Source organism: Podarcis erhardii, assembly GCF_964252035.2.
Source record: "Podarcis erhardii genome assembly, chromosome: 5".
Lineage (NCBI taxonomy): Eukaryota > Metazoa > Chordata > Lepidosauria > Squamata > Lacertidae > Podarcis > Podarcis erhardii.
Window position 1 is genome coordinate 73644664 of NC_138509.1, and position 16721 is coordinate 73661384.

The 16721-nt window shown below is 40.2% G+C and overlaps 1 protein-coding gene across 1 annotated transcript in view; it reads right to left on the reverse strand.

Annotated features, from left to right (window-relative positions):
* Positions 1–896: 896 nt before the first annotated feature.
* The window catches only part of XRN1 (5'-3' exoribonuclease 1), a 44789-nt gene continuing 28964 nt past the window's right edge, over positions 897–16721 (reverse strand). Inside the window, exons 29-43 of the mRNA XM_081862904.1 lie at positions 16089–16221; positions 14470–14539; positions 13630–13855; positions 13038–13139; positions 11787–11897; positions 11607–11721; positions 9633–9694; positions 9133–9243; positions 7197–7319; positions 6922–7069; positions 6559–6740; positions 5515–5628; positions 5292–5406; positions 4612–4772; positions 897–4244 (exon numbers count right to left, since the gene is read on the reverse strand). Coding sequence (XP_081719030.1) covers positions 3951–4244; positions 4612–4772; positions 5292–5406; positions 5515–5628; positions 6559–6740; positions 6922–7069; positions 7197–7319; positions 9133–9243; positions 9633–9694; positions 11607–11721; positions 11787–11897; positions 13038–13139; positions 13630–13855; positions 14470–14539; positions 16089–16221 — 2067 coding nt within the window. The 3' untranslated portion in view covers positions 897–3950. The remainder of the gene's footprint in view (positions 4245–4611; positions 4773–5291; positions 5407–5514; positions 5629–6558; positions 6741–6921; positions 7070–7196; positions 7320–9132; positions 9244–9632; positions 9695–11606; positions 11722–11786; positions 11898–13037; positions 13140–13629; positions 13856–14469; positions 14540–16088; positions 16222–16721) is intronic.

Genomic DNA, 16721 nt, shown 5'->3' on the forward strand with positions numbered 1-16721 from the left:
CTTTTCCTTAAAACAATTAATATTCAGGGTGCATTGCTTGAAGAGGTGCAGTTGCGACTTGACTTCGAGGAGCAACTCATAGCACGCGGTTTGGTAGCCTTTTTTCAGGTTTTTGAGGACTTTGGTGATTTTTGAAGCTTTTCCAAAACTTCTTTTGCATCCATTTGGTAAGTTAAACTTTTAAAACATTTTTTGTGGTTTTTGGATTTTGGGTTGGGGTGTTTGGAATTCAAGGACTTGGTGTTGGGGGGGGGTGCAAGAATCTGGGAGCTTGTGTGGTTTTTTTATTATTATTATTATTTGGACTTTTTTGACCATAGGAACGCATTAATTGATTTTCAATGCATTCCTATGGGATTTTGTGCTTCGCAAGACGAAAAATTCGCTAGACGAAAAAACTCGCGGAATTAATTTCGTCTTGCGAGGCACCACTGTATCTGATTTGGGGCATTAAATACTGGATTAGTCAAATTGCAAATAGCATAGCCTGGATCCAGCCCTTCTCTCTCTCTCCCCCCTCCTGGGGCTGCATTCATAAACTGCTCTTATGCATACAAGCCCTGCATACTCAGACCACGTCCATTTGTTTGCCCTAACATTGGTCACATTTTGAGTGGTAATTCAAGGCATATTATCCCCACTCTCTTACATTTCTCCTACAAGGAAGCAGTTTTAGTGTGAATGAACTGGATTGTACCTCTCCTGCCACTCTCTAGAAAACAAATGGCCAATCTTAACCTTAATCCAAGATTGCATCATGACTGTGCAAATTTAAGTTTCATGGCTTATCTTAAGAACAAATTACCACAAACCCCCAAAACCAAATAGAGCATGCAGTTTAAGCCATGTCTGACATAATCCTTCCAATGAGAAATAAACATACCAAAACACAAAAATTTAGTTTACATTTTTATTCCAAGCAGACAAGGCCAAGTCTTTTATAAAATTATTGTATTAAAGTTCTCCAGAGTATTTAATCCATATGATTTATTCCTTCAGGGTATATTGTACATTTATATTTAAAAATACTTTTGCACAGCTACATGCTAGAATTCTGAAATGCACAACACTATACACAAAAATACACTCCATATTAATCATGCCAGTTTTAAACATTTCACTTTGGCAGATAGACAAAAGTTCTTTTTAAAAAAGAAACTATAAAAATGTGCACAAAAAGTCTTCCCTTTCAGATCTTAATAAAATACTGCTCTGTACAAGATCTTAATGAAAATTTCCAGCATTTACAAAATACATTTGAGAGAAATAAGCCATATAGCTATTTTAAAAAACAAGCAAAAATTCTATAAGCCAATTATTTATGTTTTAGACATTATGTATCTAAAAACTGGGCAGTGGATATAAAGAAACTGATACTAATCCTGTAGATTAACAGAGAGAATAGAAAACAGTGAAACAGGTACAATGACAAGTATAGATGGGAACCAGGCTGATGAAAATTGGATGGGCATTTTTATTAGAATGGAAAACAAAGAAGCCCTGTTCAATAGGTAACAACAAAAAGAGAATTTTGCTGGTTCTAAGATACACATAAATCTTCAGGGTGTCTATTTCTATTATGCTGGCAGCAGGGTCCATAAAAAATCTTACAGAATTTAGCATGTTAGAAGCAATTCCGGTGCCTGGATTAAGGGTCAGGTAACCATATATATATATATATTTACACACACCCCCCCCCCCCAAAGATGTAAACAAATGAAAATTTTATGTTGTTTAACAGACTCGATAGTAAAAGAAATCAGTTCTCACTTCCATGGGAGTCCACCTTATTCATTCTCTAGAGTCTGAAGTCAAGTTACCAGGCAATATGATCTGAGAAAATAATTTAAACTATACCAGTGAGAACAGTATGACAGACCTTGTCAAGGGAAATATGGCCGGACTGTCCCGAGTTTAAGTGCTTTAAGTCACAGTAAGCATGTATTCTCAACTCTTAAATGGAAAGCAGTGAGAAAAGCACTTTTCACTTTAACAGGACCACTTCACATGCCGCAAAGCGATGATGCCCTATAAAACAAAGGAATGCAACCCCAGCGGAGAGGAACCTGTGGCTCCAATGTACAACCAGAAGCCTTAAAGCAAGCAAGGAAAATCAGGCTTCACTTCTACCAACCATCAGTAGTAAAGTCAAAGCCTGGTGGATCATCTGTTGCAGCTGAGTTCTGTAGAACTAGCTGGTGTCATTAGTTGATAGATGATAAGAGCTGAAGCCTGCTTATCAGCTGCATGAGTACGTTCCCCAATACCTACAGAAAACAGCTGATGGGCGTGAAGTTGAAGCCACAGCCACTTTAAAGCATTATATAAGGCTCTTTGCAAGCTCTGTGTGGTGCGCTGAACATCCAATCTCCTGATGTCAGATGACTGACACCTGTCAAGTTTTGCCTCCTGGACTAGGATTTGGCCTGTGGAGCCAAAAGGTTCCCCACTGCTGCACAGTACTACTAGAACATGAAAATTAATCTGCATGACAAAAAAATAATAATTCCATACTATATAGTTTGAAGAGTGTTACCAAGTTGGGGGGTTTTGTGCCTTGGATACAGTGATATTTTAGATTTAAATAGCTCCATGATACATAGAAGTGGAGCTAAGATTGCACCCAGGTTACTGTTGCAACATTATTTTCCTATATAGAGGTTAATCTATGTTATTTGAGGCAGGGGGTGGGGGAGTAATGTGTGACCCACAACAGCTTAGCTAGTTTCTCTTTTAAGAAATTGTGGCATTTAAGAAATAAGTGATAAACAGTATCCTTCAGGCTAGTATTTTACATATGAAACATGAATTTGTGCTGAAGAACAAGTGGATCATAGGATGACAGCACAGTAGAACTAAAACAGCACAGCAGAATGAAGACAATGTTTGAGTCTGAATACGAATTAGACTAGGTTGTCTTCTAGCTTACACATATACTAATTTGGAATATTTGGGAAGATTCGCCATTATTTCTGAAACTGTACTATTTAAGGAATCATGCTTTGGTGATACCAGATCCAAGGAGTATATACTATTTCAGAACAATGAAAGTGCTTTTAAAAAGCAGAGCCAGATCTGTTGTGGAGGCTGCACATTAGTAGAGAAGCATACAGGAGTCATTCCCAAAACTACAACTTGCTACAGTGATGAGGTACCTCTTATTCTGTAAAAAGGGGGAAACCAACATGGTGTTCTTCAGATGTTGTTATACTGCAGTTCCCATCATCTCTCACCATTGGCCATGGCGGCTGGGCTTAATAGAAGCTGGAGTCTAGCAACATCTGGAAAGCACAACATTTTGTCTACCCCTGCTGCAAATCCCTGAAGCATTTGTTTGCTCTGGCTTCCTCTGTCAGTGGCTCATTCGTGGTGGCATTTATTTAGTTAAAGATAGTTTATTACAATAGTCCAAGTTATTAAGCTGCTTTGGCATAACTCCTGGAAATGAACCTTACATAAAGTCAACTGGCAATGCCACAATAGTTAAAATCTATGCACACTGTATCAGATCAAAAAACCTGAAAAATCTAAAAATAAAGTATACCAGTTACATATAAATAAATTGCTTTTAGAAGTTATTATATCATTAAAAACAAGACATCAAGAATTTTGTTTTGCATTCGTTGAGGACTTTTATATGTTGGTTTAAACAAGGCTATTTTCAATTAAGACGGCCAAGTCAGTATTATTGCTCCTCTTTTGGGACAGTACACAAACCCCACTTTTCAGACTGAGGCATGATGGACAGGGTTGTTACTTTAACTCAAGAGTTTCTTGTGTTTTACATCACATTAAATCAAGCTCTTCAGTGAACATAATTGTTTTCATTGTGACTGACAGAAAATATTTACAGTCCAAAACACCTTTCAAATTATTATGCTTACATTTTTAAAATAATATTTATTGGTTTTATAACACTAAGGAAATGTAAAGTAATCCATGACCCATACTTATTCTGAAGATTTGGGTGCACCAAAATTGACAGCCAATTTTCTGGGCTTTCGCTTGGTAGACACATTTGGTATTGATTTCTTACGAGATGCAACCGAGCCTGAAGGTGCCATTTTCTCTTGGAAAGATGGAGCAGCTTGATGAGACCTTAAATGTTCTGAAGAAGCATCCTGTGGGTTCATTTTTGTAGTGTCGATGCTTGACTGTTCATTCTTTAACTGCACATTTTGAAGAGAACCTGGGAACTCCTTTGGCTCAACATTAGTCTTGCTGGCAACCCTTTTCTTAGTTACCTTAAAAAAAAGAGGTTTAGTTTTCTAACATGTGAGAAGCATATGTAGAAGTAGAAGAAGAAGAGGAGGAGGAGTTTGGATTTGATATCCCGCTTTATCACTACTCAAAGGAGTCTCAAAGCGGCTAACATTCTCCTTTCCCTCCCTTCCCCACAACAAACACTCTGTGAGGTGAGTGGGGCTGAGAGACTTCAGAAAAGTGTGACTAGCCCAAGGTCACCGACCAGCTGCATGTGGAGGAGCAGAGACATGAACCCGGTTCCCCAGATAACGAGTCTATCACTCTTAACCACTACACCACACTGGCGCGCGCGCTCTCTCTCTCTCTCTCTGTGTGTGTGTGTGTGTAGCTGCTGTCAGATCTTACCTGCAAGGGTATAAACTGATTGTGTGCACCAGCTGGTACAGTGCCTGCAAAAGGCATATTCCCAGGATAGGAACCAGGAAAGTAAGGTTTGCCGTGGACTGGAACTGGTGCTCCCCATGGCACTGGGCCAAACGCATGAGGTGGTGAAGGAAATAAATTAGCTGCGAAAACAATAAGCTGATTTAGATTCCAGTATAAACTTAGAAAAATGGGTAGCTACTCTTTCAAAGCCTCCCTCCCTCCACTTCCGAACGGAATTCAGAAAGGAAATTTAGCTGCTAAATTTAGCTCATATATTTCATAATAACTGAATTACAGAAAAAGGTGCATTCTTTATGGAACCCAAAGGACAAATTTATGAGACACGAGATCAGTGCATTTAATACTTTCCCCTCTCACTATGAGAAAAAATAATGCAACTTGTCTCACAAAGAACATTAGATTTTTTTTAAGTCCTAAAAACTTTAGGACTTTGTTTATAAAAACTTAGGGCGTTGTTTATAAAATTAATCTATATAGAATAATCAAATTATATACAATTATTAAAGAAAGCAGTGTTGCTGATAAGGACTAGCAGTTTGCTATTATGCAACTTCTATGAAAGGTTAATTTGCTTTCAACTATACCGTATGAAAAACATGCATTTACACACACAGGAAGTTAAAATTGATTACACGTACCGGTGTGCTGCGTGAAGACTGGAGGAATGGATCCAGGAGGCACAAGAGCTCCCATGGGTTGATAATTTGGAAATACAGGCGGTGGTGGCAGAGGAAAGTTCATCCCGAGAGAGCTCTGTATGAAAAAGGGTACTTAAAGTTTGTGATACAGGAAGCATGACTAGCTAATAAATGGAGATGAGCATTGTAAGATTTTATAAAGCATTTTGACTGATGGTCTCACCAATTGCTGCAAAGCAAAAAGTGCTGCTTTCTCCTTAGCTTCATTTTCAGAGTGACATTGAGGTCCGTGTACTAATAAGCCATTGGATAGCTTTACTTGACAAACTGTCATCGTCTATGGAAGAAAATAAGACAAAGCAACTTTATTTTCTACATAACATACTGCAAACAGACTGCTAAATGGACAGATTTATACAAAGGGTGGGCAATTTATTTGCCTTCTAACAGAGTTTCCTTCTGTCTAATGTCACCAGTCTACAACGTCCATCATCCCTGACCATTGGCCATGCTGGCTGGGGAGTCTAGTAGCATCTGGTGGGCCCCATGCTGGCTACCCTTGTCTAAATGGTGAAAAATGGGGAGCAGCTCTCAACCCTGTCCCTGGGGACACTGACAAATGAAACCAGAAATTACCTACTCAGACAATGAAATGATTCTCTCTACTCTTTTTATACCTATGTGTCCATTCTTTTCATCTCCGTTTCCATTCCACCCCACCGCCTGGTTTATAGTTTGCCCCAACTCCCATGTTGCTCAGCAGTCAACAGCTGTCAAGTGCTCATTAGCCTGTTTTGCTTTCCCCTTTATTTTTAGGGTACCGTATTTTTCGCACCATAGGGCGCACCGGACCATAGGGTGCACCCAGTTTTTAGGGGGGAGGTAATCAAGGAAAAAAATATTCCCCCCCCCCAGCCCCAAAGAGCAGCGTACAGGCTGAACACAACCTCTCCCTGTCAGAGGGGTTGCGCGCGGCTATGGCAGAAGCCTGCATTCGCTCCATAGGACACACACACATTTCCCCTCAATTTTTGGAGGGGAAAAACTGCGTCCAATAGAGCGAAAAATACAGTAGTTCATAAAGGTATTTTGTCCCTTGCAAATCTCTGTCTGGTGATGCCTCCTCCTTGCATGTGGGTGGAACAATTTGGCTATATTTGTGCAAGCACATTTAAGACTTGAACTGGAAATAAAAGAGATTATGAGTGAGGGTTTTTTGTGAGTTTTTTTGCATACTACACAGATCTGCTATTTGAAGCTAAGTTACCTGTGGTGTTCTAAGAAATGAGAAATCGGGCTGCAGCATTCCAAGAAGGGAACAGATACGAGAAAGCTCAGATACTGGAGTGGATAATGAGTTTGGTGGTCCAAGAAGTGGGTGGCCTCCAACCTCCATGCCCTGAGTGTTCTGAGGTCCCGCTGTGCCAGGGGATTTGTTCATGAAAGCAGCTATCAATGAAGAATAAATACATGTAATCTGACCATGTTTGAATAAATGAACCAGAGTACTTTGTTTAATTTGATTGAATGTTAGATGTTCAAAAGGTATTATATAATCAATAAACCTTAATTTTAAATCTGCATAGCATAAACCATTTATTCAATTATAGGGCAAAGCTTTTATACATACCCATCTTTTTGGCATTGGTATGTTGTGAGGCAGGCGCACAAGAATCCGGCCTACAAGTTGGAGCAGACACTTCATTCGCCCCTGACTTTGCTTCTGCTGTGTCAGAACCATCTATCTTCAAAATTTCTTTCAGCATCTGTGTTCCTTTCTTTTTTTAAAAAAAAGCAAACAGCATTTATATATTGTATAAACTGAGAATTTTATCAAAGAACTCTGTACACTAAATGCATCCAAAGTTAAACCAATGAAGTCAATTCCAACAGCAGCATACAAACCATAGCAAAAGACTGTGGAGACAAGTGTTCTTCATTAGTTGGTTCCTTGGGATATGACTGTGGCACCTCTTTTTCTTTGAAAATTTTCAAAGACGCCAAAATGTCTTCAAGTTCAGATCCGTTCTAAGGAATATATAGATATATACATATATGAAAGAATTAGAAGAGCAAAACTCAAAGAAAGGAATTTTCTCTGTGCAAATTCCACTGAAATCAATATGAAAACTTATTCATTTAGAGGGAACTTAGGGTACATATTGGGACACGGGTGGCACTGAGGGTTAAACCACAGAGCCTAGGGCTTGCCAACCAGAAGGTCGACGGGGTGAGCTCCTGTTGCTCGGTCCCTGCTCCTGCCAACCTAGCAGTTCGAAAGCACGAAGTGCAAGTAGATAAACAGGTACCGCTCCAGCGGGAAGATAAACGGTGTTTCCGTGCGCTGCTCTGGTTTGCCAGAAGCGGCTTAGTCATGCTGGCCACATGACTTGGAAGCTGTATGCCGGCTCCCTTGACCAATAAAGTGAGATGAGCGCCGCAACCCCAGAGTCATCCGCGACTGGACCTAATGGTCAGGGGTCCTATAGGAGTGCAAATATCCAGAGTATGGGGTTAGGTGGGATTACTATGAGGAATTATAAAATATGCATCAAGCCCTTGTGTCCATGATGAATGCATTGTGTTGACTGGGTTTGATACCTTGACAATAATTTCTGATCAAATCCCACAACCCCCTGCATCTCTGGCCATTTCCTCTACTGTCCATTTCTCTTGCTTCACAAGTCACTTATACAGCCAGGCAGGCGTCCTGGGTCATCAAAGACAGTTGGCAGCTTCTTTGAAGTAGCCTTTCTGATATGTTAATCTTAGGATGTTAATCTTAGGGCCAGGAAACAGATCTCACATAAAGGTGATAATGATCGCTGTCCTCCTGGCCATCCTTCTTATCATGTATATTGCTTGTTTATCACCTCCGGGGTGTCTTTGCTTAATTAGTTTTGGTAGTTTAACTTTGTCCTCACGTGGGGTCTGTTGAAATGCTCAGAAGAAATCTGATTGGTTCTTATGAGCACTCTGCAAAAAGTTCTTTTGTCAATAAAACGACCTGGGCCGAGGGGCTGGGGGGGAGACAGAGAGACACGATTATACGCACCCTTCCCAGAGTCTTGCTGGTTCAAGCCTCAGTGTGTATTCTTATTATTCAGAGTTCAATCCTTCCTTTACTTTGAGAACGTCTCAGGGTCCCTTTACCTTTAAGGTACATATTACTTAAAAGGTCTCCCCCATTCACTGCAAAGTCTGGAAGAATTTTGCCCGTGTCTCCACTGTGTGCTTAGAGTTCTCTTCAATACTGCAGCAAAGGACAAAGGCTCTAAAGCTCAGGAGCACATGTGGGCCATGTTAAATGTATTTCAAACAAAGAAAACAAGTAAAAAGGATTCATAATTCTTCAGGAACTCGCTACGAAGTGGATCAGCTGTCAGTCTTTTTGGTTGTTCTGTATATATAATACCACTATGATTTAGTTGGATGGCCACAAACGATAATTCACAACACATACATGAGATATAATTTATATAGAGAGAATTTTAAATCTTTATTTTATCCATTTCTTCTGATAATTTTGAGAAACATATTATGTGCAGCAGGCCACTGAGCAGAGAGGCAGGGATCTGACATGGATAATCTAGTGATCCTCTGGCCTATGCTTGAGAGGGAGAGGAAGGCCAATATCATCTCATGGCTTAGAGCTTGCTAAAAGGTCTGGCTAGTACTCTTCACAGGTGCAATCCCATATGGAAAAAGACCGTGAAGAAAATAAAGCATTTGACAATTCTGGTGCGTTAAAATTAATATCTAATAAAATCTACTTGTCATGTTGTTTCTTCTTCAGAATGTACTCAGGTATATGCAAATATTTAGATTGCCATTTTCCTACCTTTTCAGTTATACTGGGACTGTCAACTGCAGGCTTTGGTTCTACTGGCTCATTGGGGGCTTCATTCCTCTTCAATAGCTTCACACTATACTTATTAGCACCTGCGAAATTCTGAGACAGACCAGGTCAAATATAAAAGCAAATTAACAAGGCGGAAATGTTTTTAACAAACTCTTATTCCTGCAGGTATACTTTCTTACATCACTCGTGCTAAAAGCTATGGCCACCTACCTAACCAGTGATTAGCTACAAGTAATTTTGGAAATCTCTCAATTTTACTAGTCAAGACTTATGCGATCATACAAGGGCCATCTCCCTCAAGCGGATATATCACACATATAGTTACACTCTGTGGCAGGAATGCAGAGGGGCAGCTGCAAATTTAATCCATGTCCAAAAATATATGTTAGGCATACCCAAGCATCTGCGCACAAACCGTTGCTATTTCTGCCCTTTGTTTCCTTTGAACAATTCACCATAAAACAGCATCAGAAAATTACCGGTTTATTTGATCCTTTATGTGTTTGACTGTCAGTTCTTGGACCTTTAGAGTCGTCTTTAGCTACAAATACAAAAGTTTATAATATTAGCTAAACAAGTAACACGTGTTTTTTCAAAAACTGTTTATATATAAAACGAGTGTGTGTGCAATCCTACATGTGTCTACTAAGAAGGAAGTCCCACTTAATTTGATGGAGCTTACTCCCAGGTAAAGAGGTACAGAAGCACAGCCAGGGTGAGTCCTCCTCGTCAATCTAGTATATTTCCCCCCACTTTCTTTTTACTATCTCTGTTCAGAAGCTGTAACAAAAGGGATAAAATCTGGGTGGACGGCTGCAACAGAGAACTCAAACAGCACAATGTAACTCCTGAACAGGATGAAAGAAATGGGTATACTGGACTAGCTGAAAGGTGTTTCTCAAGGGCCACTAGGACACCACCAGATGAGTCAATGAGTTCCTTACGTTACTTGAAGCAGGAAAATGTCATGATTCCAACAGAATTTCTGAGTGACCCCTCCCTTAGAAAAACAGTTCATCATCTAGATAAGCTTGTAAGTTAAACATCCAACAATTAAAAACAACACATATTTAACAACCAAAATGTCAACACATCAGAAAGGCATGACCGCTCTCTAGACACTGCTCTTAACCCACCTCTTAATTATGTCATGCAGCTTTGGGTGGGCCTTGGCCTCCCAGTACTCCCTGAGAAACACCCTTTAGGTGAATCCCATGGACCTTTACCTAATGGCACTAAGACTCACCCAAATAGGATTTTTTGTAGCAGCTGTGGAGAAGCTTTGGACCTCCAGATGTTGCTGAACTACAACAGCCATCATCCCTGGCCATTGCCCATCCTTGCTAGGGCTGATGTAAGTTTTAGTTCAAGCAATGTCTGGAGGGCCAAATGTTCCACACTCCTGTTCTGCAGCTAAAGGACCTGTTGACGCCTCTGAAAAGCTGCTTCTGCGGAAGCATAAATGTATATTTTATAGTGTCTTGTAAATGTACTCAAAGTAGCCCAAGTCCCTGCCCTATAAACCACTTGTAGAAAATGCTGTAGATGCTCTCACTAAGTGAATCAAATGAAGAGAATTATATGCCAAAGATATACAAGCTTTAATCCACCTAGCTACGGTGGATGTTGAAACCTTTCTCCCTAAGTATGTTGGATGAGAGGCAATAATAAACGTGTTTATCCAAATGGCTTTGCCATATTGATCAACTGATCTATCTAATCTGCCCTGTGGACATCCAGAGAGTGCTATGCATGTTCTTTAGGATGACATGGGAAAAGACAGAAAGTAAGTAACACCAGCTCCTGCTGGTAGTGAAAAACAGTCTGCAGTACAATTCTGTCTTTGTTAAGCACACAATGATGTTTTCCAACGGACAAAGCTCCCAGCTCTGAAATCCTTCTTGCTGATGCTATGGCCACTAGAAAAAGCACTTTAAGTGACATCAGCCATAGAAAAACAGACTTCAGTCGTTCAAATGGTGGTTTCTGCAGTTGCAAATAGTAAATTCCAAGTTAAAAAATGGTATTGCGCTAGGGCTAGCTAATGCTGCCCCTCTCAGGAACTGTTTCAAATAGAGATGGGTGCCAAACTTCTTGACACAAGAACATCAATCAGATTAAGTTAAAAAATAATACCTCACAAAAAATAAACAAAAATTCAAAGTGTGACAGCAAACTATGTCATACTCATAATAATCAAGCTCAAGGTTATTGATTTCAATGGATCTCCATGTATTAGCAACCTTAAATCCACTTTCATCTTTTTTTTGGTGAGAGGGGAAGGTAATGACATGCATTTCTTCAGAGAAAATACCAAGGGTTGGGTTTATAATGGCAACATTCCGTCTGTCATAAGCATCACTTTCCACAGGACTAGAATAAACTAAATGCTTTCCAAAATTGAATCCCTAACTTGATGAAGGAATATACAAAATTCAAAGAAAAGTACTTACACCTCTTGAAAGATTCCTGTTTTCTTTGCTGGCCTTTGAAGCTACTCTCATTGAAGCCTGGTTTGCAGAACTGGCCACCCGTATTTAGCTTTATATATTGAGGTAAAATTCCACCCTAGAAAAATGACATTGTTCAGTAGCAAAATCCTGTTCAGAAAGTCTTACACACATCACATCCACTTCACTACAGAAACTAACCTCATGCCTATCATGTTGGGCAGACTGAGACTTTCCAGAGCTCTGCAATGATTGCCATATGCTGCAAAATTCATCATCTTGCTTATCTTGAGCCTGGTGGGAAGAAAAAATAAAACCAACCCATTTATGCAAGATCTGCTCTAATAAAATCCTTACACCCAAGAGAGCTATGGCTGTGTAGATTTAATAGCTTAACAGTTTAAGAAGCAAAATGAGGAAGAGAGGTGGTAAGTGAAGTCACTTACCCTAGACCCATAAAGTCAAAGCAGTAGTGAAATGGGAAAAACATATTCTGGTCTCCCGGCATTGTGGAGAGGTAAAAGGGGGAGCCACCTACTGCATCAGCATGCCTGCTTACCAATGCAGTTCTTATAGTATCATGGAACTTTGCCTCACAGTGTCACACTGCCACATATTTTCTTGCACCTATACCTAGACCCTACCCTACAGGGCCTTCCTCAATTTTATCTCTACTTTTTAAACATGGGCGGATGGGAGTTTCTTCAAGGTGAAATGTTGAAGGCCCAAATGTAGACAAGAAATAAAAAGCGGGAGGCATCTAAAGAAGCTGGCTGCATAACGGGTGTGGCTCTATAAGATACTCACAGATGAGCTGAGATTTGGAAAGGGCATGTATAAGAAATGTATAAGAAATGGAAGAAGGGGAAAATCACAAAAGAGGAGTATACACGTGTAGCTAACGGTTGCAGGGCAAATGTCAGGCGGTATAAAGCTCAGAATGAGCTCACGCTTGCAAAGAGGTTTAAAATAATTTTTTTTAAAGGTTTATTCGGATAGCAGGCTGACCCATGTCCCAGTTTCACAAGATACCCCATAGCCTCTCCCCACTTCATACAAAACCCTCTCAATCCCCCATATGGTATCCATTCTCTTTTGTTACTGCCCACCCCCCGCTACTACCCATACACACCCACACCTCGCCCTTCTTATAATTCCACAGCATTTCCTTCTCCCATTTTCCCTGAACCCTTTCTTCCTGCTGCTACTTACATTTTAGGAGAGCCCCAGCTTCCAGGAAGAAAAATGGCTCCTTTGTTGAAAAGGTAGAAGGGTTTCCACTTTTAAGGAGCTATGTTCTTTCTACTGATTCTGTGTGGGATGAATCTTTCCCACTTTTAATATTTGCTAATACCCATCCACATGCCCAAACTACTTCCTTCCCAAACTCAGTCTACATCTACTAGTATGTACTAAGAAAATAATGCAACTTACTTTGTATTTCTGATTGCTGCTTAAATATGCTCCTTTCTGGAGGGAATTGGAATTGCCTTGGGTTTCAACCTTGAGATTGTTATGCTGTCTTCCATTCACTTGCTAGATGAAAGATTAAGAAAATTTAACAGAATAGCTATTCAACTTGTTTCTTCCTCTTTAAAATACTCGTTATTGCTATGATTCCTCCCTTCCACCCACCCAAGGGGAAGGGAAATAGATTATCTCCAGTGAATGTGGTTAAAGAAGAATACCTGTACAACTTAAACCCTCATTAATTTGTTTTGGGAAATTTCCTTACCCACTTAGCCTCCTTATACTGACAGAATCTATCCCAAATAGAAACGCATTCCTTATCAAACACACCTCCTTTCTCTACCCTCAAAGTGTATCATGAGGATTAAGAGATTTCCAGGTGTTTTCTTATGCAAACCTGGATGAGTCTAAGCTAGCTAACCATGATTACAGTAATCATTAAAGCCTGTATAAACTCTGCTATAGAAAAAATGTTTAGTTAGCATCCATGGAGATCTACTGTTAACAATGACTTTATTTTCTGGGACATAATTGTAGGAACTAAATGTGGACTTACTCGAGTTGGAACAAAGAGGGAGCGAGGAGAATGGTTGAGACCTCCTTGATGTGCTTTTTGTGTAGATACAGAAAATGATTCGGGTGAATATGAGTTGTAGGGACTCACAGCTGGCTGAGGTTTAACTATGGCAGTTAGCTTCTGATTTCCTGTTTCAGACCGATTACCATAAGAAAGGTTGATTAAGGCACTGGCTGGAATGCGGTACCCTCTGCCAGGTGAGCTCCTAGAGGAAGGAGAGGAAGGCTAATGAAAAGAGTGCTTTAGTTATGCCAGTGGTGCATGATTAATAGAAACCTGCCCCCCAAATATATGGGTAGGGAAAAGTAGACCACAACCTCAAAGCTTAGCAATTCTACAAATGGAGGCACTGGGAGCTGCAGATGAAGAGGAGGAGTTTGGATTTGATATCCTGCTTTATCACTACCCGAAGGAGTCTCAAAGCGGCTATCATTCTCCTTTCCCTTCCTCCCCCACAACAAACATTCTGTGAGGTGAGTGAGGCTGAGAGACTTCCGAGAAGTGTGACTAACCCAAGGTCACCCAGTAGCTGCATGTGGAGGAGGAGGGAATCGAACCCGGTTCACCAGATTACGAGTCCACCACTCTTAACCACTACACCACACTGTTGGTTCTCCCCTTCCATCAGGAGTGCCTCTGATGGACTGAAGTCTCATCCACAAACAGGAGCACTAATAGTTGCAAAATGCTACATTTGGATCCAACCTAATGTTGTTCAAAGGGTGATTCGACTAAATATCCATTAGCACTTTTCTGCACAATTATTACATGTTTCTCTAGGATTTGTGCAACACCCTAAAAAGATGCAAAGAAACAAACCTTATTGTTAAGCCTCCATGAAACTCTTCATCAAACAGTACTTCATACAGAACATCAGATTCTCTGCTGGCTGAAGAAAATATGCACTATGAGCAAGCATTACTGACTAAATGTGAAGATACTTCAAAACTTAACATTTTCCAAAGGTGTAATCATATGAGTCTTGAACTCACATCTTGAAGGCTATGGGTTGTATCAAATTAAATCATGCTCACAAGTAGACCCACTAAAATTAATGGACCCAAATATGCTATGTCTATTAGAGTCTAATCTGAGTATGACTTAGCTGGAGACAACCTTAACAAATTATGGCATTAGCTTACATGTACTAGAAAGCTGGAACTGTTTTAAAGACAATGTCCCAACTACATAACTTGTTTTTTATCTGAAACTTTCCTAAATCAGTCTGGAATAGTTAAAGAAGCTACATTCCCCCCCCCCCATACAACAAGGTTTTAAATCCTTGATCAGAATTTATGTTAACCGATTTATGTTAACCTATTGCAACAAGGTCCTGTGGCACTTAAAGGTCAGGATCTGCATCCCCGAAGGTATAGGAAGGGGGCAAAAGGCCAAAAGGTAAATCATCACTTAGGGTAGCCATAGATGTGTCACAGTACTCAACAGCCCTCAAACAAGTGCAGTTACAGGAAGATTCGCTCAGTTGGTAGAGCACAAGACTCTTAATCTCAGGGTTGTGGGTTCGAGCCCCTCATTGGGCAAAGGATTCCTGCATTGCAGGGGACTGGACTAGATGCTCCTTGTGGTCCCCTCCCTTCAAACTCTACAGTGCTATGATTCTAAGTACAGATCTCTCAACCTTTGGGCCTCACATTAGGTATAATACCTACTCAGTTAAATGAGCCCTTCAAGCATTGTTATAAATGAACTCTGACAACAGAAACCACAAGACTCTTTGTTGTCCTGACAGAAAGAATAAAGAAAATTCCTTCTCTCCTCCTAAGGGTGGACTTTCGTCTTTCAGATTTCAGCAACATCCTGTGCATTTCCAGCATTCAGCATCCCACCCACTTTTGACCTTCCGCTCTGCTCAATTCACCAAGTCATAGTTGCAACGCCCTGCAGTGGCCCCTTGGCTCCGTACCCAATGCAGCAGAACCAGTTACACTGACCTCTGCTAAACATCCTAGATTGGTGTGATGTATGCAAGCGTGCTCATATTCTTAAATTAACTCCTATGCGAAAGTGAGATCAAAAGGCTTCTTACTTTCGCCCCCTCCTTCGCCTTTAGGGCACAGATGTGCCTCACGTGCTTAAGTTACTCCATAAAATACTATGCATACTGAGGACACTGTATAAATAAACTAACAACACTTGCCACATCTTATATTTAAAAAAATTATTACAATGGTTCAGATTTCTAGGTGCACGAGTGAAAAGTCACTAAGGCAATCGAGCACGCCTAAAATTCTAACTGCTTCCGGTTGTTCTTCTTGGTGCTTTGAACTATTCTGTGATAGATGCCTCAGCTTTCGCTATGGTTAACGTTAGCCGTAGTTTAGCGTTATCTGTGAAACTAACTCATTTTGCGTTCAATGAATGATCTTCACATTATTTTAAAAGCAAAAGAGACTGTTCACAAAAAAGCATTGTGTTACCTCCTTTAATTCCTATCACAGTGCCACGAAGTCCAAGGGGAACGGAAAAACACTCTCTCACATTAACAACACGGTCAAACAGTCGATAGTCTGCATCTCGATCTGGTATAATTCCATGCTGCTGTTCTAAAGGCTAGTAGGAATCAAAGATAAAAGAATCCAAATATGAATAGTTAACACCGTAGAACAAAATCACTAGCCCCCCCCCAAAAAAAACATTATGTATACATTTTATTAGGAGATAAAATAGTCAAATAATTTTGTAACATATTTTTGGTTGCCATCTTTGTGGCCTGTAGAACATGCAATCACTGAGACTAGTCTACAAGGAACAAATTGGAAACAGCATTTTTTAAATACGGTGGAGAATCAGAAATGTCCAGTGCAACCCCTTTTTAAAATGTTCTGTTTATATATTTATGTTGGGCACTTATTGTGAATGCCCTTCCTGGTCTGAGGCCTCAATTACTGATGGATTAGCTCCTCTTAGCACCCAGAAAAAGAAAGGAAGGGAAAATATGAGCAACTTTTGTATTCCAGCTTGGATCTGGTAACACCTCCAGTTCTGTACTGTGGACAAGAGACTGACAGCTGAGGACTAGATGTACAGGCATAGAACTTAATGGAAAGAAA